The sequence below is a fragment of the Sebastes umbrosus genome, chromosome 6, assembly GCF_015220745.1.
Source record: "Sebastes umbrosus isolate fSebUmb1 chromosome 6, fSebUmb1.pri, whole genome shotgun sequence".
Taxonomy (NCBI): domain Eukaryota; kingdom Metazoa; phylum Chordata; class Actinopteri; order Perciformes; family Sebastidae; genus Sebastes; species Sebastes umbrosus.
This window is the reverse complement of record NC_051274.1, coordinates 25,252,599-25,278,012: the sequence shown is the minus strand read 5'-3', so window position 1 is coordinate 25,278,012 and position 25,414 is coordinate 25,252,599. Positions and strand designations below refer to the sequence as shown.

The 25,414-nt window shown below is 41.1% G+C and overlaps 1 protein-coding gene across 3 annotated transcripts in view; it reads left to right on the top strand.

Moving 5' to 3' along the window:
• Positions 1 to 25,102, top strand: part of spen (spen family transcriptional repressor) — a 30,820-nt gene extending 5,718 nt beyond the window's left edge. The window contains exons 3-15 of one of the 3 annotated variants that reach the window (XM_037772015.1): positions 5,735 to 6,355; positions 9,779 to 9,936; positions 10,045 to 10,245; positions 11,167 to 11,318; positions 11,439 to 11,564; positions 11,719 to 11,832; positions 11,922 to 12,035; positions 12,129 to 12,229; positions 12,337 to 20,173; positions 20,922 to 21,260; positions 21,353 to 21,547; positions 22,033 to 22,209; positions 23,062 to 25,102. In XM_037772015.1, the coding sequence (XP_037627943.1) occupies positions 5,735 to 6,355; positions 9,779 to 9,936; positions 10,045 to 10,245; positions 11,167 to 11,318; positions 11,439 to 11,564; positions 11,719 to 11,832; positions 11,922 to 12,035; positions 12,129 to 12,229; positions 12,337 to 20,173; positions 20,922 to 21,260; positions 21,353 to 21,547; positions 22,033 to 22,209; positions 23,062 to 23,193 (10,267 nt within the window). In that variant the 3' untranslated portion in view covers positions 23,194 to 25,102. The remainder of the gene's footprint in view (positions 1 to 5,734; positions 6,356 to 9,778; positions 9,937 to 10,044; positions 10,246 to 11,166; positions 11,319 to 11,438; positions 11,565 to 11,718; positions 11,833 to 11,921; positions 12,036 to 12,128; positions 12,230 to 12,336; positions 20,174 to 20,921; positions 21,261 to 21,352; positions 21,548 to 22,032; positions 22,210 to 23,061) is intronic. The other 2 variants (XM_037772016.1, XM_037772014.1) reach the window with 2 other exon arrangements.
• Positions 25,103 to 25,414: the final 312 nt, after the last annotated feature.

Genomic DNA, 25,414 nt, shown 5'->3' with positions numbered 1-25,414 from the left:
AGTTCTATCTCCCTAGATTGTATTTGGAATAATAGGTCAAGTTACCACTCTCTCAAAAGGTTGGTATGTCCTGCCCTGTGTATTTTAGCTGTCCTCTCTAACCCCCTAGTTTGAACCCCTGTCTCTCTCCATTTTCCCCACTAACCGAAGTAGCCGGTGCATAGACTGCCGTTACTGACTGTGTGTCTATATGCCGAAACCTGTACCTTACCTTTTATTGTTTTCCTTTTCTCTTCCTCTCACCTGACCCCACCTTCAGCTCCCTCCTTATGATGAATAGAGCCATATTTCAGCCGTTATTCATGACTAGTCATAAAAGTAAAAAGATATAAATCCTTTTTAATTTCAACGCTGTCTTAATATATCACAAGGACTGGACTGTGGAAGATTCAATAGATGCAAAGAATCAAAGATTTGTCACATACAATTTGGATGAGGAAAAAACAAAGGAAACGGATATAATTTCAAAGATAAAAAAAAATTAGAAATGCAGTGTGTATATTTCCTAATATCTCGGAATGGTGAGACGGAATGAAATAACTCTTAAACTCTTGTCAAGGTCAATTTAGGATTTTTATGTCAGTATCTTTTATTGTGAAAATGATCAGTTTGATTAATAATTGACAGGAAATTAATAAAGATTTTTTAATGAATTATTCAAGTCTTTTATCAAGCAAAAATACCAAACATTTGCTGGAATGTTTTCCATCTTTATTTTATTTTATTTGTTATTTATCCATTATTTAACCAGTAAGGTCCCATTGAGATACAGTATCTCTTCTGCCAGGTAGTCCTGGCCAACAGGGGCAGCAAGTAAAAAAATTGCACAATGAAAAACATACCAAAACAATAAATTGTCTCTGTTGTATATCATTTTTATATATTATATATCTTGAGGTTTGGATTGTTAGTCGGACAAAACTAAATTTTTAAAAGTCACCTTAGGCTCTGGGAAAAATGGCGACAAAAGCATTTTATAGACTAAATGATTGATCGATTAATTAAAAATAATAATCAGCGTATTCATCAATAATGAATTAGTTCCAGCCCCGGGACCTTTTGTTCCTGCCTGGCAGCTGCAGTTTTAAGGTGTCCTCAGCTTCCTTTTTTATGAGGCAAGAGTAGAATATGAATACTATATAAACTGTCACAGGGTGCAGATTCAACATTTTATTCTTAATCTGTTGAGAAAATATAACGCATCTAAGATTTTTGTAGCATTTCACTCTTAGGTAGAGAGTTGACCATAGTCATTGTCAGAGATTACATCCATCAACGTCTCCATGTTGGGATGGCTGATAAAACAATAATTGCAGTGAGATGGTAGAAATTTCGTAACGGTCAGAGATTTTCTTCCCCCATTCATACTGTGGTATCTATGCCTTTTTTAAATTTCTGATTGTATTGGCAACGTTGCAAATCAATAAGCAGGACTGATTCATGGCAGCGCTGGCTTTACAGGATTGTTGCTTCAATTTGATGGATTACCTTTGTATTTAATTCACCGGATTAACCAAAAACAAACCTTCCAATTTGGTTATTTTTAATTGAGTTTGAAAATATACTATATCACAATATACGTATGTATCAATAACGTAGCAAAAAGTGATAGAAGCCCAGCCCGAGCTCTGTGGTTTGTGCTGCAGCCTGCAAGGACGACAGCTGCACAGTCTAACCGTTTGGCAGAAGGATATTTAACAATGAAGTATTTATAAATTGTTTTGGAAATTTTGCATCAAATTATACGCATGTATTGCTCCCACATGACCGAGCCTCCACATAAGACGCCTCTTTAGCATGCTGCTGGATTGCATCCTTCTAATTATGCTGTTCACGTAATCCCAAAAACAGTTGCTGTGGTTAGCATGCACCAGAGCAGACTAATAATCAAACACTGATGGAAATTCTGCCAAAAAAAGTCTAACTGAATTATTTTTAAGCTCCATGAATAATGTAGAACCTGTTTTGTGTAAAGTGGAATTGAAGTGAAATTGAAGGCTATCTATTGAGCAGCGAGGCTGCGCCACCAAATTAGCATTTTCGAGAGCATCTAGGGGTCAAGGTAATCCATCAATTTCACAGCAGACGTCGTTACACCATAGATGTTATTCATGAATCCAGCACACAGATGATTAAATCAAATAAGCTCAAACAGAAATTGCCCCTGACCCGCTGTACTTTTATGTATAGTGCAGTAAAATACAGACATGGTGCTGGTCTCCTTAACCAATTTATCCTCCACATCCAGGAGACGATGTGCATCCCATGCACTCTTTTGTTCCTGTGCCCCGTGGCAAAAGCCTTTTGTTGGAAAGGCTTAATAGAAGACTTCTATTTATGAGTTGTTAGTGTCTATAGGCTACGTCTATGTCAAATGCTTTACACAGATGAATATCTCCAGATTGTCCACATCACACACAAGTTAGTATCAAATAATTGCACAGCGACTAACCTTCCAAACCCTCAAATCCAGTCAGTCATTGTCATTTGATGTAGACTTAAATTTTTGCTCGGTTAGGTAGGCTTGAAAGGGATAAAATGAATAAAAAATGGTTGGGGAAAGGGCTTATTATTTGGTACAAAGGGTTAATCTTAGGGTGTGACTGCCGTCTATCAAAGATCTCTCAAGTATGACGTGTGAATATGAGTAACGCGTTCTTTGTCAGTTGTAAAGGTCAGGTTGGGCATTTTAAGAAACTCATCCTATGGATCATTTACCAAAATGCCTTTTCAGGTTGTCAGGGCGTCAGTGATGCAGAGCAAGACGCTTGTGCCATAGATCTTCAGAGAAATGGCAGCAGCCTTCTGTTAGCACCTTGTGTAACCCACGTGCAGGCAGCAGGAGCAGGGCTGCAACTCACCATTATTTTCATTGTCGATTATTTTCTTGATTAATAGATTAGTTGTTTGGTCTATTAAATGTCAGAAAATGGTGAAAAATGTTGATCATTGTTTCCCAAAGCCGAAGATGACGTCCTGAAATGTCTTGTTTTGTCCACAACTCAAAGATATTCAGTTTACTGTCGTAAAGGAGTAAAGAAACCAGAAAATATTCACATTTACTTGCCATTTTTCTTAAATAATTATTCAAACCGATTATCAAAATAGTTGGCGGTTAATTTTAATAGTTTATCGATTATATGTTGCAGCTTTAGCTTGGAGTTGCACTGATAAAAATTGAAATGTTTTTAAAAATAATTAATAATAAATTAAAATTCTGGCACATTTTAAAATACAACAAAATCTCCAGGTGCTTTACACAAAGGGTAAAACAATCACAATACAATGTTTAGACAATTTACACAAGAAACATGCGATTAAAAGCCTCAAAATATGATGAATAAAATTATAGAAAGAATATTTCTTCGCAAGTTAAAAATAACTAAAATTACTATAAAATTATAGTAATTATAAAATCCCTTTGGGGGAAGCTAAGAGGAACAGGTGAGTTTTAAGATTAGATTCAAAAACAGGAAGTGAGTCTGAGGCCCTAATTGTTCCTCGGAGCTGATCCTTTGTGCGAGGACCCGTTTCAACTGGTATACAATTTCATCCAAAATAATTAGTAGTAATTTTAGTGGAAACAGTACACTGCATATTATTCAAAGTTGCAACACAAGAAAGGTTGAATAGTGTAAAACTAAAAATTAACAAAAGGAAGCCTATCAAATTTTCACAGTTATTTATAAAAATGCTAACCAATGGCCGCAGCTTCTCTTTAATGAGAAACAGTTTCAGAAGTTTCTCCGTGTTGCAAATGTCTTTGATTTGTATTTAACCGTTCATTGTTGGCGTAGACAGTTAAGCAGCATGCAACCCAGCAAGCAAACAATTAGCACAGGCAGATCTTTACAGAGATGTAATCAAAAGAACTCTGTAGGTCCAAATCAATCAAAGATCGCAAAGATCTGGATGCCTCTGTCAATTATCAGCAATTGGTAAATTCCATCTAGGGAATCGGTTAGATTATCTCTTTTCTCACACTTGATTGAAAAGGAGATGGAGCGTATAGTTTTGTTGAAACTTAAGTTCTAGTTCGTTCTTAGTTGAAAGTGGGGCTGCAACTAACGATTATATTCTCGATTAATCGATTAGTTGTTGGGTTTAAAATGTAAAAAAAAATGGTGAAAAATGTCAGTCAGTGTTTCCCAAAGCCCAACACAACGTCCTCGAAGGAGTCAAGAAACCAGAAAATATTCACATTTAAAAAGCTGGAATCTGAGAATATAACCAATTAATCGATTATCAAAATAGTTGGCGATTAAATTGATAGGTGACAACTAATCAATTAATTGTTGCAGCTCTAGTTGAAAGTAGACATTGGCAGGAAATTTTGGGGAAATGAGACAGAGATTTATGAGGGTCTTTAAAAGGTTGCCCCGACTCCAGCCGAGGAAGTTGCAGTCCATTTAAACACTAGTCCAACAAGACGCTGTATACATTGGTTGATTTTTATCAATCATATTGATATATCATATATATATACAGGTATACAGAGTAAATTATACAAATATCATACTTTCACATTAGTACTGCAAAGGTTTTTACCATTTCGTCAGTTTAGGTCTGTTTACCATTAAAATCCGACACCGTCTTAATATTTAAACGAGACTAAGTGTAAAACATAGCCTCTTATTTAAAGAAGCAGTATAATGAGGGTTTGCAAGTGTTGTTTTATTAAACCATATTCCGCCCTGTGTTGGAACATCACGGCTAATTTGCTGATTATAATTTGATCTGAATTCAAACAGTGGTAATTGCTGTCCTGTCCCGCTCGTTACGGGGAGTTGGGTGGATATGACTGCTGTAATGACACCGCAGTCGTATTACCAAATTAAATTCTGATTGCTTTATTCAGAACCAGGATGTTCGGGGGTTTGAGCATTTCTAATGTGCATCTTCATAAAAGATGCTTTGAAGACCTTTTTCTTCAGGAGAACAAAGTGGTGTTAAATTGTGTAACATTACAAACAAAAGGCTTGTCATAAGTCACCTCCAAAAACCTTCAACAAAGCCTCCTCAGATAAATGATACAACGCCTCAGAAAGTGGCTTTTGTTACAGTTACAAGACCCGAATGACTTGACAATCTACAAAGGCACGAGTCTCTCTTGTAATTCCTTTTTATTATAAGAAGTCTCTTATATCCTGCAATTGTACTTTGAAATAAGCTGCAGATATCTGTTCTTTTTAAACACTGAATGCATGCCTTTTGCTAAAACCACCCTTTTGCTGGTTGTCCTACGTTGATTGTATTTTCAATATAGTGTGTTGCATTTTACCGTAGGGTATACAAGTTAAGGAACTCTTTGATGCTTATTCTATTGAATGATAACACATCTGCATTCAATGAAAAAATAAGCTTGTGTTAACACCTCCAAGCTGATGCATGAAAGGCAGTTACCTAACAGCATCTCTGTTGTAGAAATAAGTGGATGATGGCAGAAGGATCTGGTACATTTCAAGTCGTAAACAGTTTAGAAAATGCTCAATTGTGTCAACCATCATCATTCGGATTCCCTTGTAGTTCAGTCTGTCGGCTGGAAATGAATTATCTCTTCAGATGCTTAAAAACTACCCTTCTCCAAACACTTTAGTGCCCCGTCTTCCCATGTGTCTAATTAAGAAAAACCCACCAGAGACACCTGATAATTTTCTTTGCCCAATGTCTGATGCTAGCAGCTTTCTTGAATGTAACTGAAATGTGATGTTGTTCTCTCTTCCTGTTTTTTTAGGACGGCTGAAAGTCGGGATCGGACGTACGATCACAGTGCCTACGGACATCACGAGCGTCCTGGTAGCAGCTTTGAACGCCAGGCACGGCACTATGAAACAGACTATTATCGTGATGCGAGAGAGAGGACTCTGAGCACAGCCGGGAGCGCGTCTGGTACCTCCAGCGGAAGTGTGACAACAGTGTCGTCGGGAGTCAGTGGAACTATCGTTAGTGCCGTTGCCGTGAACACAGGAACAGGTGTATCGGCGGGGGCCGCGACGGCAGGAAGCGGAGGATCTACATCCAGCGTGGTCGGCTTCTACCGCTCCCACAGCAGGAGCCCTTGTCGCTTTGAGACGCCAGAGCCTCGCTACGAGTCTTCTCGAGCCAGGGAACCTTTTACTTTGGCGAGTGTCGTTCACAGGGACCTTTACAGGGAGGACAGGGGTCGGCGCGGGGAGCGGTCGTACCGCCACAGTCGCAGCCGGTCTCCACACTCGACACATTCGCGAAATCCCTCTCCTCAGAGACTGGCGAGTCAGGCTACCCGTCCTGCACGCTCCAACAGTGGGTCAGGCTCTCACAGCCGCTCCTCCAGTTCAGACTCAGTCAGCAGCACCAGCAGCAGCACGAGTGGCAGGTGAGTGATGCTGTCAAGATTTCTACTCTTGTGCGTGGCTGTTGTTTACCTTTGTGCATCCCCGTCTGAAACAAGAGTGTTTTAAGAAAGAAATCTGCTCCCTGAATGTTGCTTCAAATGATTGCACTCCTTTATTTCACAGAATCGAACACTACTTGTTCATTGGACATATTCAAGAGATAAATAATGACATCATTTACCTTACCTGAGTCCTGGTAGGGCTGGCGATATGGCCAAAATTCTCTATCTCAATATAGGTCACTTCATATCTCGATAACGATATATATCACGATATAGCATGTTTTCTGGTAATTCAATAAATAAATAGTCTATATGAAATAACCACATGGTAAATAGTATTTGTATATACTCCAGTGTGAATCACATACTTGACAAATAAAAATTAATTAAAGTATTTTCTCATTTAATTAAGAAATTTAGGGCAAAAATGAACAGTTTCCAGTTAGTTATAGAGAAAAAATTTATAAATATTTCCAGCTATACACTGACTGATTACATGCATTTACACAAATACAGAGTAATCAGATTAAGACAATAGTTTGATTTAACGGAGTTTGATCCGATTTTCAGAGAAATTTGAGTTAGTATGTGCTCGTTATAATCAATTTAGACGCCTTAATTTTGTATCATGATACAGATTAATCGACAATGAAAATAATCGTTATTTGCTGCCCTACACTCAAGATTTTGCAAAGCAGGAAAATCATGTAAACAATGTCTCTGGTATACATTTTGTACCACTCAGCAAAATCAACATATCATAGACCAGTGTTTCTCTAGGGACTAATCATCGCAACCCAATTCACAATAGTCTATAAATTTAATTTATGCGTAAATTAACGTTCCTCACCATTTTTACCGCCATTTCCGCATCAGCTTATATTCTCTTGAATAGATAAACCAGCCATGTCGAAGAGATACGTTTGATAAATCAAACAGATGCATTATCAGAACAATACAACGTACATTCAGGCTCTCTCATGTGGCTCAAAGGTGTACTGCAGATATAAATGTTAAATAAAAGACTATGGAAGAAATCCCGTTAATATATTATTTTTGAACTGTTGTTTTGTCATGAATACTTTCACACAGAACGCAAATATTACATGGCAAAAAAGTGATACAAGCAATTTGTTTTTTGCAATGAGGTTGGTTTTTCTGAGCTTTCACACCGCAAATAAAGGCATCAACCAATCACGTTGTGCAGAACGTTGTGCATCTACATTTATGAAACAGCAACACGGATGCTCCAAAGAACGAAACGCCAAAGCTCTTACTCTTTCAACCTTTTCGACAAAGGCAGCGCATACCAGATCCACTCCTGCCGTTCTTACCTTTCACAATATAAGCCCTTGACACCTAATATTCATAGGGAAGTATTTCGCATTTTCGTGTCTTTTAATCGTCACGTCCCCGGTGTGTAAAAGCCTTTACAAGGTCTATTATGTGGGTTTTCAGCAGCACTATCCTTTTCAATTCAATAGCATAACACAAATTGTAAATGTGAATATTTGAAGCAGTGTTACGCGTGCAAATTCCTACCATTTTTGTATGATCATTGGTGAATTTTGTAAATGACAAATCAGTTGGTACAAGGTTGTTGGCTTAGTAGTTGATTACTGGTAGGAGTCAAAGCCTGGAAAATGACCTTGGCTGCATGTAACTGCCGTAATAATGCTCTTTTTGGGTTGTTAAGATTTGATCTGAATTGGTTTATTACCGCTGTTCATATTTTGGATTAAGTTAAGGACCACATGTGGCTGTCAGTTTTGTTATGCCAGTGAATCTGGCCTCAGCTCTGTTTTGAATTCCACATGCTAATTTAGTTATTTTTGTGCACTGCCGAGTTGTTGATATTTGCATCCAGGTTCTTGTAAATGTGTTGCTTTTTACTGGATGATTTTTAGGTTATTGTTGAGTATACAACGAATGCATAGATATCAAAAGGTTGGGATAATCAAATGCAAAGTGAGGTCTGCAGTTTTACAAACAGAAGCATGTCCGTCCATGTGGATTCACTCCGCAACATGAATCCACCTCACCCTTCTCCAGTTGTTTATTTTCTGGATAGCTGCATCACCTTTGGACACAGCCGAGTCCACAGCTCTGAACGACGTGTAGCGACACATGTGGTTTGACGAGGTAGTGCTATGGGGGGGAATTCAAGGAGACGGCTGGTATATTTTTCTCACTGCCTACCTCTGTGTATGTGTAATGGCTCCCCCCCTCCGTGAGATCCAGTTGGAACTGGAAATTTCTGGCCAGTGCTGGCTGCCTGCCCACTCCCACAGGCCAGGCTCCGTCAGCAGCACTTCCGGGAGTGTCTGAGCACAGGAGGAGAAAGTGAGAAGGAAACAAACAGCAGAGGGCCTAGAAAGCTGAGACAGGCATGGGAATGGTTTGAGGGAAAAAAAGGTGCATGAGGCAGCCATGAATCTGCCGCTGATGTGCAAATCCCCATTTTTATACTGATAATAACCAGATGCGTCGTATAAATTAGGGAGAAGGAGGATGTTTTTCTCCTATTCAGCTGTGGTTTTTAAACAGTAGAAAGACACATTCACAGTGCATTGCATGAGCTTTTATGCAAATGCATTACCATCTGAAATGTGCGCATATTATTGTCTGTTTAGTACAATATGTAATGTAATCCTCCTTCCTTGCTCTGCAGATTGGACAGAGCAAACACATTTTGTAGGTCTGCAACTAATGATTATTTTCATTGTCGATTAATCTGTCGATTATTTTCTCGATTAATCGATTAGTTGTTTAGTCTATAAAATGTCAGAAAATTGTGAAATATGTTAATCAGTGTTTCGATCGTCCTCAAATGTCTTGTTTTGTCCAAAGATATTCAGTCTACTGTCATAGAGGAGTAAAGAAACCAGAAAATATTCACATTTAAGAAGCTGGAATCTTTGACTTTTATTTCTTAAAAAAAAATACTCAAACCTATTAATCGATTATCAAAATAGTTGTTGATTAATTTAATAGTTGACAACTAATCAATTAGTCGTTGCAGCTCTAAAAATTGTCACCTTTTTGTGAGTCATTGTTGACAAAAATCACATTTTGACTGCTGATCTTGGCATTGAAATACAGCTTTTAGCACATATTATCCAATCTATGAATGATTTCTCAGAGGCAGAGCATTTAGCACTTACAGTGCAGCACTGCAGAATGATAAATCTGTACAGTATACATATTTTATCATAGCAGTTTAAGATTTTATTGAGGTAAAAATATCTCACTAGATTCTTAAGTATTGCTTGAGCAGGCAAAGGCAACAACCAGCTACAGTTACAGAAAATTACCACCTAAATTAAATACCACCTTCTGATCCTACATCGATAATGTGAAGCTTGCAACAACATCTAAGTCCATGTTTCTCTTTTGCTACAGTGATTCTAGCAGTAGTTCAAGTGATGACTCCCCGGCACGTTCAGTGCAGTCTGCTGCTGTTCCTGCACCCTCAGCACTTCCTTTATCCTCCTTTGACAAGGATGAACCACGTAAAAGCTTCGGCATCAAGGTCCAAAATCTTCCTGTGCGCTCTACAGGTTAGTTATATATATATTGTGCAGAAAGAATCATTACCAATATTTTATTATTTAATAACATGTCAATTATCAGTATTCTTAATGAAACATTTGATCGGTTTACTACAGATACGAGCCTGAAGGATGGTTTGTTCCATGAATTTAAGAAACATGGAAAGGTCACATCTGTACAAATCCATGGAGCTTCAGAGGACCGCTACGGGCTTGTCTTTTTCCGCCAGCAAGAGGACCAAGAGAAAGCACTTGGAGCATCAAAGGGGAAGCTTTTTTTCGGCATGCAAATTGAGGTCACAGCCTGGAGCGGACCCGGTAAGTTCTGATCTTTAAAGGACAACTTTGGTATTTTTCAACCTTATTTTCCCGTGTTTTTGTGTCGAGTGACGAATGGGGAGAACAATTTATGAAACTGCTCCAGTATTGAGGGAGAGCGCTGCAGCCGCTGAACGGGCTGTAATGTAATCATTTGGGGCAACCTGGCACCGTCATTTACGTCCACTTAAAGTGTTTGTTTTTGCCACCAACAGGCTCAGATTGTTATTTTAAGTGTCTGACAACATTATGGAAAGTACCCTACAGAGAAATAATACGTTCTTCTTACCTTTCGCTTTCTGTTTGTTATTGTGTCATGTGACTTGTTGCCAGACAATGGTGGAAACATAAGTGAGAGTTGGAGAGAGTAGAGCCATGGGACGGTGGTGTTGTCAGAGTTTGTTGTGTTGGAGAACAGAAAACGTAGCTTAGTGTTATCTAAAAGATTTTCACTGTCATGGCTGAATATTTAGATGATTTCCACAATGTGGATTCGACGCGAGGTTTCAGAACGAGACTTCTCCGAGTGAGACACACCGTAACAAACAGACCGGATCAAGCAAAAGGTAAGAAAAAGGTTTTATTTCTCTGTAGGGTTTCCATAATGTTGTCAGACACTTTTAATAACAATCCGAGTCTGTCAGTGGCAAAGAAAAAGCACTTTTAGTGGACGTAAAATGACGGTTCCAGGTTGCTCCAAATGATTACATTATAGCTTGTTTAGCGGCTGCAGAGTACTCCCTCAATACTGGACCAATTTCAAAAAGTGTTGTCCGTCCCCATTAGTCACTTAGACACAACAACATGGGAAAATAGGGTCCAGGTTGAAAAATACAGATGTTACCCTTTAACTATATCGCAGAACAAACTTGAAACGACAAAATGCACAACGTTCAAATGAGCACTTGCTGTATTTTTCAGAGACTGAAAGTGAGAACGAGTTTCGGCCGTTGGATGAGAGGATAGATGAGTTTCATCCAAAGGCCACACGGACATTATTCATCGGAAACCTGGAGAAGACCACCACATACCATGACCTGCTTAACATCTTTCAACGCTTTGGAGAAATAGTGGTAGGTTAATGCTGTGAAGTGGTTGGGAATCAGGTCATATATACAATGGTTACCATGCTGATTAGTTTGAGATGACCATGCTTAATGAGAGCTCATTTCTGTTTTCATTATTCTGTAAAGGATATTGACATTAAGAAGGTGAATGGAGCCCCACAGTATGCCTTTCTACAATACTGCGACATTGCCAGTGTCTGTAAGGCCATAAAGAAGATGGATGGGGAGTACCTTGGTAACAATAGACTGAAGGTGAGAATCATCACGTAGATTTAATCTCAAATCTTGCCTTTACTACCACATTCTTGTCTTTCACAACCATAATAGTGTTATTTATGAGCATGATTTTTTGTGTTAAATTTGATAAAATATTTGCAATCTTACATTTTATCTTTCCTTTTCACAGCTGGGCTTTGGAAAGAGTATGCCTACGACGTGTGTTTGGTTGGATGGATTGGCATCAAACACAACTGAGCAGTTTCTTACTCGTCATTTCTGCCGCTATGGGCATGTTGTCAAGGTAAGTCGTGTTTATTTTCCCCCTCACAGTTGCCCATTGTTTACTTTCTGGCACCTTTGGGACTCTTGTTTTCGTCTTGTTTTCCGCAGGTTGTATTTGACAGAATGAAAGGAATGGCCCTTATCCTGTATAACAACATTGAATATGCACAAGCCGCTGTTAAAGACACAAAGGGGTGGAAGATAGGGGGCAGTAAAATCAAGGTAAGTGAAACAAAGCTTTGCTCTCTAATGTTTTCTGTTCTCAGTGCCTGACATGTTGTAAAAATTGCAACTTACCATTTTTTTTTTCTTCAGGTGGACTTTGCCAATCAGGAAAGTCAGATGGCTTTCTATCGTTCGATGCAGGCATCTGGCCAGGACATTCGAGACTTTTATGACCTTCTCTCTGAAAGAAGGTTTGTGTAGTTTCCTTAAGGAATAATAAGTTTGTCTCAATACTGTCTAACATTATTGATGCCAAAGTATGATGAAATTATAGCCTGCTTTTTTTATTTCTTGGCAGGGATGATCGACGAACTCAATATGAGTTTCAAGCAGAAAGACAATATTACGAAAATGTACGAACACCAGGAACATTTACTGAAGATCCCCGTCGCAAATACCCTGCCAGAAGTCGGGAGTTCTACTCTGAATGGGACCCATATCAGGGGGGAGATTACTATGATCCACAGTACTTTGAAGACCCCCGGGAGTATCGTGAATACAGAGCGGACCCTTATGAGCAGGACATTCGCAAATACAGCTATTTGCAAAGGGAACGTGAAAGAGAGAGGGAGCGCTTTGAAACGGATCGTGGACGTGATCATGGAAGGAGGACCATTGAGCGTAGCCAAAGCCCGTCTCACATCGCCTCTCGCCGTCCTGCCAGCCCTACTGCGTCTCCCTCGCTCTCCGAGAGGATACCAAGTGATTCAGATCGCCGTATTTGTTGCCGATCTTCTGAAAGAAGTGGTAGCTGCAGTTCAATCTCCCCGCCCAGATTTGAAAAACTTGAAAAGGCACGCACTGAAAGGTATAATAAAACTGACAAACTTGAGAAGGATCGGGTCTTTGAAGTTGAAAGAGGGAGTTTGGTTGAAAAGGAGAAGCGCGCTGGACGTAAAGACCGAGGGGACAAGGACAAAAGTGAGAAACAGAGACTTAAGAAGCTAAAAGTTGCATCACCTATTATCCAAGCATGTGAGACTGAACCTGAACCTGAACCTGAACTTGAACGAGATGTTAGCCCAGAGTCCGTCCTTCGAAGTGAAAACAGTAAAATCCAAAAGGAAGGCTCCAGCAAACGAAGGTTAGACCTTCTGCCTTGTGTTGTTCAATTAACACGGGTTAAAGAAAAAGAAGGGAAAGTGATTGGTCAATCTGTCCAAGAAAAACAAATCCCGAGGGGTGGGAGTGACAGTCCTAGATTGGCATCACCTTCAGCCGACCAGAGGAGTCCTCCATTCCGCTTAGAACTGTCAAAAAGTGATATCTCTAAGCATGGAAAGGTGCCCAGAGACAAAAATATGCACAGTATGGTAGAGGTTATTGACAAGGATGCTAAAATCAAATCCAAGAAACATGGAAAATCTGAAATGGGATTTGACAGTGGTATTGCTGTGGACATTGACCGTTTGGCTGCAAGGAAAAGGCGTTTTGAAGACTCTGGGAAAACTGATCGACCGAAGAGAACTAGTGAGGAGGATCTTGTTAGACCTGGACTTCATAAACTATGGAACAATGCTAAGGAAACAGATTTGGATAAAAGCCTTTTGATAAAAGGGATGCATAAAAAGGAGCACCACAAGGATAAATGTGTCCGGATGGTTTCAGTTGGCAGTCCCAAAGATGGACAAGACTGTGAAAGCAACTCCATGGGCTTTTCTCTGGAGCAGCAGTCGCGGCTAGGGGAACTGCCTGAAGACTCTACAGATCAACTGGACTCTCCCTACCTTAAAATGGATTTGGAAGGATCAAAAAGTGAAAACAGCTCCAGTCTCACAAAGATGTTAGATGATGGCAGCCTAGATTTGGATGAATTAAAAGAACAGAAACAGGTTTTGTCTGAAAACGAACAAGGTAGAGGGAAGTGCAGAGACTCAGATGACGGAGATGAACACTTTGTGCACATTGACCAGAGTATTTGCAGAAAACAAATTGAACAGACACGATGGCTCCGACCAAAGCTTGTCGATTCTGATAAATTAGTCAAGTTTGAAAACCCAGCAAATAATGAGACTCATGACTTTGAAAAGGATTATATCATGCATGATGTTCCGAAACCCATTCAGGATATGGCCAATGATGACTTCTCTTCCAGTAAACGAAAGAAATTAGAGAGTTTTGACTTTGAAATAGTCACTGCAAAAAGGGAGCGCAACTTTCCAAGTTCCCAAAAATTGAATGAAGACATTTATCGGAGTATAACATCCTCAATAGGACATGGTCACTTTTCTGCAAGTGAGGATGATGACACTGCCCAGATTTCTGTGTCAGTTATAAACAAAGAAAGAAAATCTCCCATAACAGACGAGAAATTTTCACACACCGAGTCCTTGAAAAACAGTTTGGGCCTGACAGCCACACATTTTCAGTCTTCTGACACTGAGCTCCCAAAGCTTAAGACAACCTTGCTTGGCTGTGATGAGGAGTTAATGCAACGCTGGGAAAGACGGATAAAGTCTGATTCACTCAGGATGGAAATGACTTTCCCTGGTGATATTGCGAAACGTGAAACCATCCACAAGCGCCTTGGCCACGATTTGGAACCTGGAGAAGTGCAGTCTGATTCAGATGATGACGGAGAAAACAAACAAAAGTCCAATAGTTCCTTGTCTTATATCCTCAGGGAACGTGACGAGAGGATGACAGACCTGAAGCTTTCAGGCTCACTGGAAAAGAATAAGTTTTATTCTTTTGCACTAGATAAAACTATAACTCCTGATACTAAAGCACTCCTTGAAAGAGCCAAGACACTGTATTCCTCCAGGGAAGATAATTGGTCTTTTCTCCCCTCACGCTTTCCAACCTCCCACAGCTGTTCAGATAAGAGCAAGGTAGAGCTAGCACCTCGACCTATTCCTTCTTGGTATATGAAAAAGAAAAAGATTCGACCGGACTCTGTTGAAAAGCTGCATGATAAAAAGGAGGAACTTAAGCCACAGGACCCGGAGCGACAAGACCTGTTTGCCTCTCGCTTCCTGCACAGCTCAATCTTTGAACAGGATTCCCGGCGTTTGCAGCATCTTGAACGTAAAGACCAAGATTTAGAAACTGCAGTTGGAAGGCCGTTTGCTAAGCCAGGTGCTACTGAGGCACAGCCTGAACCTGGAGTAGGTGACGGGCTACAAGAGCCCATAGTGCTTTTCCACAGTCGGTTTTTGGAGCTTCAACAACAAAAAGACAAAGACCATCCCCCACCTGACACTGAGAATGATTCAATAGTGGTGGAGATTAAAAGAGATGAAGTGCAGAATAGTGATAATGTGCTGTCTGATAAGGAATCTGAGCTAGCACTGAAGGTTGATGACAAATCAGCCAGCCCCCCATTAACCTTGTTACCATTTATTCTTTCCCCAAAAGAAATGCCTTCACCAGAAAAGAGAGACTTTTTAACTCCGTCCCCAGATCAACCTGTGCCATTTGTCAAAGAAGAAAAGGTAGAGCCAGTTCTTGAGGTATCTCCATCTCGTTCTTTTCCTGTTGAAGACTTCAAACCAGTTGCTCCTAAGCTGACCATAACCCCACCAGTTGTCCTTTTGGGGCCAGAAAATGAAATGGAAACAAAAGTAGAGTTAGTTGAACCCAAAGCAAAAATTGGAGATAGTTTGGCAGTGGAACGTAATCCTCTCGTGGAAGATAAGCCTCCCACTCCTGGTGCTTCCCTAAGTAGTTTAGAGAGAGAGACTGCAGAATTCACTTACTCTGACTATCCAAAGATGGAAGAAAAACCTGAAATTACGAAGACGGAGCCTAAAATAGAAAATCAGGAAACAAAACACTTTGAAGAGCCTCAGAAAATTGAGACAGATGGTGAGGCATGTATGCCCGAGCTAGAGGCTGAAATAAAACCATTACCAAACCGCAGACAACCCAAGAGTAAAAGGGCAAAACCACTGTCAGTATTACGTACTTCACAAGCTTCCAAAACTGTTGCCTCTGAGAAACCTGCGACACGAAAGAGTGAACGGATTGACAGAGAGAAACTCAAAAGGGCCTCATCTCCTCGGGCAGAAGTACCAAAAGCGTCGCCCGAGTCCAAAGCCACATCCAAGTCACCAAGTCATGCATCAGATTCTGAGCAAAACCTTGAGTCAAGTTTGATCCATGGCAGGACACGTCGCAGGAATGTAAGATCCGTATATGCCACGCTACATGAAGATGACCAAGCTGGCAAAGAGCTTCTTGAGTCACCACGCTCCATGCGCAAACGTGGTGCTGATAAAGAACCAATACAGCAAGATGTCCCAATTCCACCAACCATTGCAAGGCGAGGACGCCCACCTAAAAGAGGCGTCAAACGAGGTGAAGACGTATCACCAGTTAAGGGGGATCAGCAGAAAATGATGGAAGAAGACACAGAGGTCAAAGAGACCTCCACCACTGTAGAGGTTGTGAAAGCCTCTGAGGGATGGCGTTCACCTCGCACCCAGAAAGTGCAACAAACACAACCGACTTCACCTGCTCCAGTTAACAAGAAAGGAGGTAGAATAGACAAACAGTCTGGGAGCCCTACAGTGCCAGCTGAACAAGATGATCTGGCAAGTCATGATGAGTCAGAACTTAATCCTAAAGCTGATACTGAACTGTTTGTGAAGCTATCAGAAAAGGCGGACAACGCAAGCTCGCCAGTGCACAGAATGGAAAAAGACTTAAAAGATTTTGGTGGAAAGAAATCTACTGATGGGGATATTGAAAAGGTAGAAACCAGCTCCTCTGAGAGGAGACAACAACCTGAAAAGAGTGTTAAAATGAAAACGCCAAGGCTGAAAAGAAATACCAAGCAGGTCACTGAAGAGAAATCACACAGCTTAAAAAATCTTGAGATCCGTGTGAGCGTTGATGATGTGAAAGGTTTGCTTCGTACAGAGGACGATGAGTCTGAGTCATTTGAAACTCCCACTATAACAAAAATAAAGACGGTAGTAAAAGAGAATGAGGAAACGAAGATCATAAGCTTTCCAAAAGAATCGAAAGAACTTGACGCACAGGAACAGGAAGACACCCTATCAGAGTCTGAACTTCCTGCTGATCCAGCGGCTCTCTTAGCACGGCAGATGGAACTAGAGCAGGCAGTTGAAAATATTGCCAAACTTACAGTTGAGCAGCCTCCTCGACCGTATAAGGAACCACCTTCAGAGCCACCTCCCATATTGCCTCCTGTCATAGTAGAGCCAGAAGCTGAGGTTGAGGAGGAGAAACGAGCTAATCCTGCAAGCGAAACTGAACTTGCAGCCGCTATTGATTCCATTACAGCTGAAGAATCATGTGCAGATGCCGATAGTTTTACAGCTCCTCCTACTTACACTGGTCTTGTTCGTACCCCTGAATCCTTGACATCCCCCTCCTCCAATGAGATTATGGAACCTGAAACGCATATGGTGATCAACAGTATTCTTGCTGCAGACTCGGATGATGGTCCTCTGACACCCAGCCCAAAGGGGGTAATAGCAGAGTCTAAGGCAGCTGATGACACCCCTCTACTTGAAACACCCAAGAAAACAGGCAGAGTTAGAGCCAAAACCCCGAAGAAGTCGAGAAGTCGCAAAGGTGCAGCTAATAAGAAAGGGGATACTGCTGAAGAGGTTTCACAACCAGAGCCCTCCCCAGTCAAGTTACCCGAGTCAATCCCAGAAGACCCAGAAACCATCAATTCAAAAGCAGCCACTGTTACAACCGGGGCAACTGCGGCAGCTTCTGTAGTCACTGCCGTTGCAACTTGTAGGCGTGATGTTACAAGCGCTATAACTGTAGACACGCCCAAAGAGGCAGAGCAGCCTGAAGTTGAACAGCCTGTACCCAAAGAATCTGCCTTTCATTCAGGCACAAGCAACATCTCCAGTATTAAAAAGCATCCCCAAGCAGAAGAGCCATCTACCCCTACTCTTGCCCCTGCCCGCCCACATGTATCCCAGTTCAGTGTACCCCTGCTGCAGCATGCCAAAATGCCACTTTCGCCAGACTGGCCCCCTAGAAATGAAGAGAGCAGAATCTATGTTGCTCCTTCGTGTCATGTTACAGTGGTAACTCCTTCTCCGCCAGCATCAACTGCACTTGGAACCCCTTCAACAAATCCCCCAATGCCTCCTGACACGAAGGCCTCGGATATTGACCCTAGTTCCAGTACCTTAAGAAAAATTTTAATGGAACCTAAATATGTGTCTGCGCCAAACAGCAATTCTATACCTACCACTATGGTGACATCTGCACTGTCAGAGCCTTCACGGATGTTGGAGAATGAAAATCCCTCTGATACGGTGGGTTCAAGACAGTTGCATCCTGAAGAGAGACCTCCTTTACCCCCTCAGCCCATACACCACAAACCTTTTCCACTGACCGAGTCCCAACAGAACTGTGGAGAGAAGATCCAGCATACAGTTATTTCTCCTACTACCTCAGTAATAAGTCGAATTCCAATGCCTTATGATACAGAGGAAACTCCACGAATTTCCCTCAGCAACCGAAGCATTGGCCTGGCCATTCCCAAGCAAAAATTTAGATCAAACTCTAATGAGAATAATCGCTACCATGGCATGGATGTAGTAGAAGATGGGACTAGAGGGCGCTCTGTTGTTGAGACCACTCCCTATAGTACAGGCTCCAGTCCTGGCCTAAGGCTCAACACATCAGAGGGCGTTGTTGTTTTGAGTTATTCGGGTCAGAAAACCGAAGGACCTCACAGGATGAGAGCCAAAATTAGTCAAATTCCTCACGCCAGTGCTGGTGATATAGAGTTTCAGCAATCTGTGTCCAAATCTTCGATAAAGCAAGACCCACTTGTCACATCATCCCAGTCGCCTACCCCAAAAGTAGCCCCAACTCCTACAGCGTATGGGCACACGGGGGTTCTCCTGACAGGCCAGTCTTACAACTCTCATCCTGTCATTTCCAGTATGAAGCAGGAGAGCATTGGGTTTGACAAATCTGATGCCCCATATCACACGGCATCCCAGGGTGGCGTTGTTAAGATGTACCAACAGCCAGTTAGTTCTCCTCAAGTCTTGATGTACAACCAAGCTGTGATACAGCAGCAGCATGGCAAGAGAGGACTGGGGTCTGAACCTCTAGCAAAAAAGATGGACATTGGTAAAGCTGTCCAGCAGTCTAATCTAAGCCCAGTCATGAGTCCACACCACCCATCACTATCTGGAACCCGCATGAGCCCCAGCCCAAGCATCCCAACTGATCGGTCAGCTCTACACCTAAAGCAAGAACCCCAGTCCCCAAGAACAGCTGTTCACTCCCCTTCACACTTTGTCAAAGCCGGTCCTCCATGCAGTTCTCCTAGAGGCACTTCTGTCGTTCTGGGTCATGGCATGCCACCAATGTCTACATATCATTCTAGTATGCATCACCCACACGCAGAACAGTCCTCCGTCATAATTCAACCTCACAGTGTCACTCAGGCATTGGCTCACGAAGCCAGGATGAACACCCCACCAATGTCTGGGATAAACTACGGAAGGCGAGTTGACTCCCTGTCTTCTTCCCACCCAGGGCCTCCACAGCGCGCCAACACGCCGCAGCCTAATGTCATCAGAGATTTGGTACTGCAGTCCCATTCAAGTCCCCAGGGGTCAGTATCAGGTGGCGGCGGCGGCAGTGTAAATGAAGAAGACCCCAGACACTTTAACCAAGCCCTCAGTAGACCTTCCGTGCCCCAGCTCCAGTCAGATGTAATGATGATGCACAGTGATCACCGAGGGCTTCACCCAAGCCTACGCATGGACCAGTACAGAGACATGCACCAGCGCATCCTCATGCACCAGCAACTGGGAGAGCAGCCCGCCGTAGAGGCAAGACAGTCACGCACCTCAGAGACCGGGACAACGTCAGGCAACATCTCTGGGCCTTCAAAGAGTCCTATAGTGGGGAAGAGCATTGACCTTTCTGCAAAAGAATCTCACAAACCACTAGAAGGAAAGCTGATACATCCACCCTCCAACGAAAGTAGAATCAGGGGAGTCCATGCATCTTCTCCTGTCCTGGTGTCTCCTCACCCACATGGGGTTCAGCTGATGCACCCTGGAGGTGCGGGATCTTTTCCAGTATATCGGGAAATGCGGGGCTATCCATCCCAGTTTCCAGGACATCCTTCATCGGGACACAACCTGGCCAACCAAGGCATTGCATCTTCACAGGTGCGTTTGTTATTGACATTTTGCAAATATTTCAGCATTTTATTATGCATCATATATAATTGTAATTCATATTCATATATTAGGGATGTTACGAGAACCGATACTTCAGTACCAAGTCAATGTCAAAATTCTGAAAACGAGACAGTAGGCTACTTGTTTTTCTGCAATACTGCAGGTACCGTCAGGGCTCGAGACTAACGTCATCCCAGGGACGATAGAAAATGTGTTTAGGACAGTAAACTCACTATCGAGTTTCCAGGGGAAGCACCCCATTGTGAACAAAAATCTAGGACGAGAGCTAGTTAACGTTAGCCGTTAGCAGCCGGTGGGCAACACAGTCCTGTACGGAGCTAATGGGAGGTACCATCGATTTACATTATGATGTGTTCAGGCTCGAAGGTAAATTATTATGTGTGTTCAAATTTAATCTTGTTAAAGTAGTTTTTGGCGAGAACCTTGGAATAAATACAGTTGTTTGAAGGAGGTGTTTTCCCAGCAATATTAAATAGATCATAGGGAGGGAATTATGACCTGTTTAACTTCCTAACAAAAACCAGTATGCAAATGGTAATGGTATGTTGAAGTAAATGGGAGTTATTGTTTTACTTTCTTTTTTCACTGGGCTATCGAGAATCGTGGAATTTCACTGGTATTGGTATCTAAATTTCTGGTACCGTGACATCCCTATCATATACACATACAAAATATGCATAACTCTATTCATCTGATATGTGTTTTTCCTAATCAGGTCCCTCTGGAGCCTGAGCTGGGTCACAGGGGTAAAATTTCACATTTGGGAGGAAGTGATTCCAAGCCTGAGAGTTCGCATCTTCGCCACGCTACCTCTACCGAGCTCTCGCACATTTCCCGAATATCACGGGATACGGTCTCCCCCTCGTACCAGTCTCCCATGGCGTCCCCCATGAGTCTTACTCACAAGCCAGATCTATCTCTACAGAAAGGCCCTCCATCCTTCCTTTCAACACCTCCGCCAGCAGTACCCTCATCAAGTTCTCTACATCCACGGTCTGATCCTAAGCTGGAGCATTCGGGACATCATTCCGTTGACATGGTGCAGCTAATGACGGTAGGATGTCAGCAATGTCATCATATGTGGAACATATTTTTCAAGACAATAATAAAGAGGTTTAAAAACCATTTTCTGTTTTTGTTGTACAGAAATATCCTATTGTATGGCAAGGTCTGTTGGCACTGAAGAACGACCAGGCTGCTGTCCAGCTGCACTTTGTTTCTGGCAACACCGTACTGGCCCAGCGCTCCCTGCCGCCCACAGAGGGAGGTCCTCTTCTCCGTATTGTCCAGAGGATGAGGCTCGAGGCTTCCCAGTTGGACAGTGTGGCACGCAGAATGACTGTGAGTATTTTATTTTTTACTACCTCTGAAAAGAAATGCCGAAAAATAACAGTTGTTTTGTTTTTGTAGACACGTTTTTGATGAACGATAGCGGTCAGAGTCGAGCTCTCTGACTAACATGTTGCATTTCCTGTGACTACTTCATAATAAAATGAATGAATAAAAAAAGGAAATGTTCGTTTTGCATTAGCAGGAACTTAATACAGAATTTTTTTCCGCAAATGTCACCACAGACACCCAGTTCATGATACTGCAAATATATAAATATTGCAATACTTTCATCAGTGGGCCATAGGCTCAATCACCATTGTGTTACCTCATTCGGCAATAGTGACTTAACAGACGTTTATTTAAATGAAAATCTTCGAGATTATTACTTTAACAAGATTAATCAAATGGAGACTCGATTGCAAATTCATGAATTGTAGCCGATAACCTGATTAACACCCTTTGGGATTTGCTTTATGTTTTCATTTATGATAAAGGCTTATCATTCATGGCAGGTGGAGAATGACTACTGTCTGCTACTGGCTCTACCATGTGGTCGAGACCAAGAAGATGTCCTCGGTCAAACCGAAGCCTTGAAAAGTGGCTTCATCACCTACCTGCAAGCCAAACAGGCAGCTGGCATTATCAACGTGCCCAACCCTGGCTCTAATCAGGTCTGTGCTCATTGAAGTTTGTTTTTCATACACTGGTCAATTTTGAGATTTTGGGCTATTTTGCGTCTGCCTTGCGACTAGTGGAAAGAAAACATCCAAAATACACATTTAGGTGTTTAGTTTAATACTTTGTCTATTTACGTCTGTAGATTTCTCTTAAATTCACCCAAAATTAGCATTAGATAACTCCTCATTTACATATTTAAACATAACATTTCAGAAAACGTGTAATACAAGTAAGTAATGCATGTAAGTAATCAACTGGGGAAGTTTCATGGTGATATCTATTAGTTAAAATGTATATCCTTTTCACTTGTAGTGTCTTCAAATGTATGGAATATTAATAATCCATATCTTTTAAAGGCTGTTTTCTCAAAATGAGGTTTTTCCTAACTCTGAGACAGATATCTCCACTTCAGTAGCACTTACATACACCAAACTTTCCAGTTTTATTCCTATCTATATTCTGAAGATTTCTGCTGAGGGATTTGTTCATATATCATTCATAGCCTGATTTATAGAACCTTTTATTCCTATGAAGTGATAAAAAGAGATATCCCCTCTGTAAAAACCAAATATGTCAACAATGTGTCTGTTCTGGAATTGTATGCAAATTAGCACATATTTAAAAAGATAATGCCTCATTTGCATATTTAAAAAATAAACTTCCAGGAAACTTGTAATACAAAAAACAATTATCTTAATGTAAGTAATCAACTGTGGAAGTTTCATGGTGATATCTTTGTTAAAATGTTTACCCTATTCACCTGTAGTGTCTCCCCTTCACAATGAAATATCATAAAGATTTAGTTCCGTCTCTCATCCTGTTATTTTCATCTTTTTGATTCACAGCCAGCTTATGTGGTGCAGATTTTCCCGCCGTGTGAATTCTCGGAGAGCCACCTCTCGCGCCTGGCCCCGGACCTTCTCAACAGCATCTCCAGCATTTCCCCTCACCTCATGATTGTCATCGCCTCGGTTTAATTACCTCCATTGTTTTTCCTGAACAAAGCCAACACCAGCCCTTTTGGACTCGTCCAGTTTTGTAAACTGGAATTGCCTCATACTTTTTATGAGTTTGACCTTTTTAAAGAAAATCTAATTTAGCATGCACTCACCTTTTCTCCTTCACTTCACCAAGTCCTTAAGTCACGCGATGAAATTCCCAAAAACTATACCTTCACAGAGACGGATCTGAAAGGTTGAACGGGGATTTTTGATGATCATTTCTGAGTTGTCATTTCATTTTTTTTGCCATTTTTGGAGGTGTTGTGCATAGCCTTTTCTAATTCATAGCACCCATAAAGCTATGGATTGAGGCCTTCCTATGGGATATTTTTTACCTTCATAAAAGTGATTGTGATTTTTTTTAAAAAGACAAACAATATGAGAATTCATTGCACTATGTTAAAGAAAAAAGTTGTGAACTCTGTACAGATTTGCGTATAAAAAATGATACATGTTATGGAATTACTCTCGTGATCAGCCATGCTTGTGCAAGATAAAAGAAAATCATTGCCTGGAAAATGATCGAGGATCATTTCAGCCTGATCTGTCATACCGCTTTCGCTCCTTCACCATCAGCCAATTTCTACGTCATTTCCGGATTCAACTCTCCATCCCGAAGTGTTCCCTGCCCCAGGAACTCGAGAGGGGACGTTTAGAGTTGTACAGTTTACACTCAATGCCTCAACAGGGGACTATATAAAGATTATTTAATTTGTTTATTTTTGTTTGCATCTTCTTTAAGCCTAAGGGTATTGTGGACAATTGTGAAACTGTAAATATTATAAATATTTAAAGACTGAAGCAATGTGGATAGACCAAGTGAATTATTTTACAAGACTGATCATCAAATGTTTTTTTTCTTCTTTCTTTTTGTTTTTCTTTGGGCCGGGGCAAGAAGGGGAAGGATCTGTACCGGATCCAGAAGTGATATTCAAGAAAAAATATTTTTAAAATTGATTCTGTGCCAAAACGTCTTTTGCAAACGCTCAACACACGCAATGTATCTAAAAACAAAAATTGATCAGAACCTATTTTCATATGTGACTTTGTATTTTGCCACTCAGAGGGCAGACTTGATTCCTTTTTTGTTTTGGTATTGTTCATCAACCCGACTCTGTTACTACAGTGCTTTTACATTATGAAGTTGTGTCCTCATTTTGAAGGAACCATTGTATTGTAGGGGTTGCATTTCTGTTTGTATTCCTTCTCCTGTTGTGGTCCTTTACTGCCCCCTGCTGTCTGAAAATCATCCTCTCGCATATTAAGGACTGCATCCTGAGGTCATTTAAGCCGTGACTTCATGACAGATGTGCTATAGCATGCTTTATTTTCAAATCTTAAAGGGTAAACCGAAATCATAAAGGCAAAGAATGTGACTTGAACTTGACGTCATGCCGCTAATGGATGTGTTGATCATCTTGTCTCCTTCCCTCCCCTTAACTGTCTCATTGAGCCAAGCTGTACATACTAATGTCCTTAATCTGTGCTCTTGTGTATTTTTCCCCTTTATATTTGTCTTTCTTCAGGGTCCTTATTTTTGTTTTGTGCAACAAAACAAAGCAGTCTGAAAGAGACGGGAGATGAGGAGTGTGAAACCGATGCTGAAAGTAAAAACCATGCTTGTCAGTTTTGTGGTGTAAATATTTCTATGACTGCAAGCTGAATACTCTCATGGTTATGTTGAAGGCACTTATAATTTTTGATAAACAAATGAGAAGAAAATACGAAAAAAAAAACTTAAAACGGTGATTAATATGAAAACTGTCTTTTGATCAATCTTCATTTTGAGTGTATTTTGCTGTTCCTCCATGAGGACATTTTAAACTGTAAAATAAATGGTTGTTTAACTTACTTCTGAAGATCATTAAATGGTCCGTCACTCTTGGTTTTGTGTTCTTGTGCCTTGTCTTAAGAAAATGAAGTTATTTTGATGCACTGACTGGTGAAGAAAGAAGACTAAAATCTGCGAGTTAATTTGTCTGGTAGCTTCAAGTTTTGTTCCTCTGCAACAAGTTAAAACAGTTTATACTAATAGTGAAAATCACACACATATCATTGCTCATCAGAATCAGTGCTGCAGTCCATTCAGCAGTCAGAAGATGTCAGTATCTGACTGTTGCGCAGCTTTGTGAAGTGACTCAGGCGACCACAGAAGGCAATTGTCATTTCAAATCACCATGAAAATGATTTGTTCTTT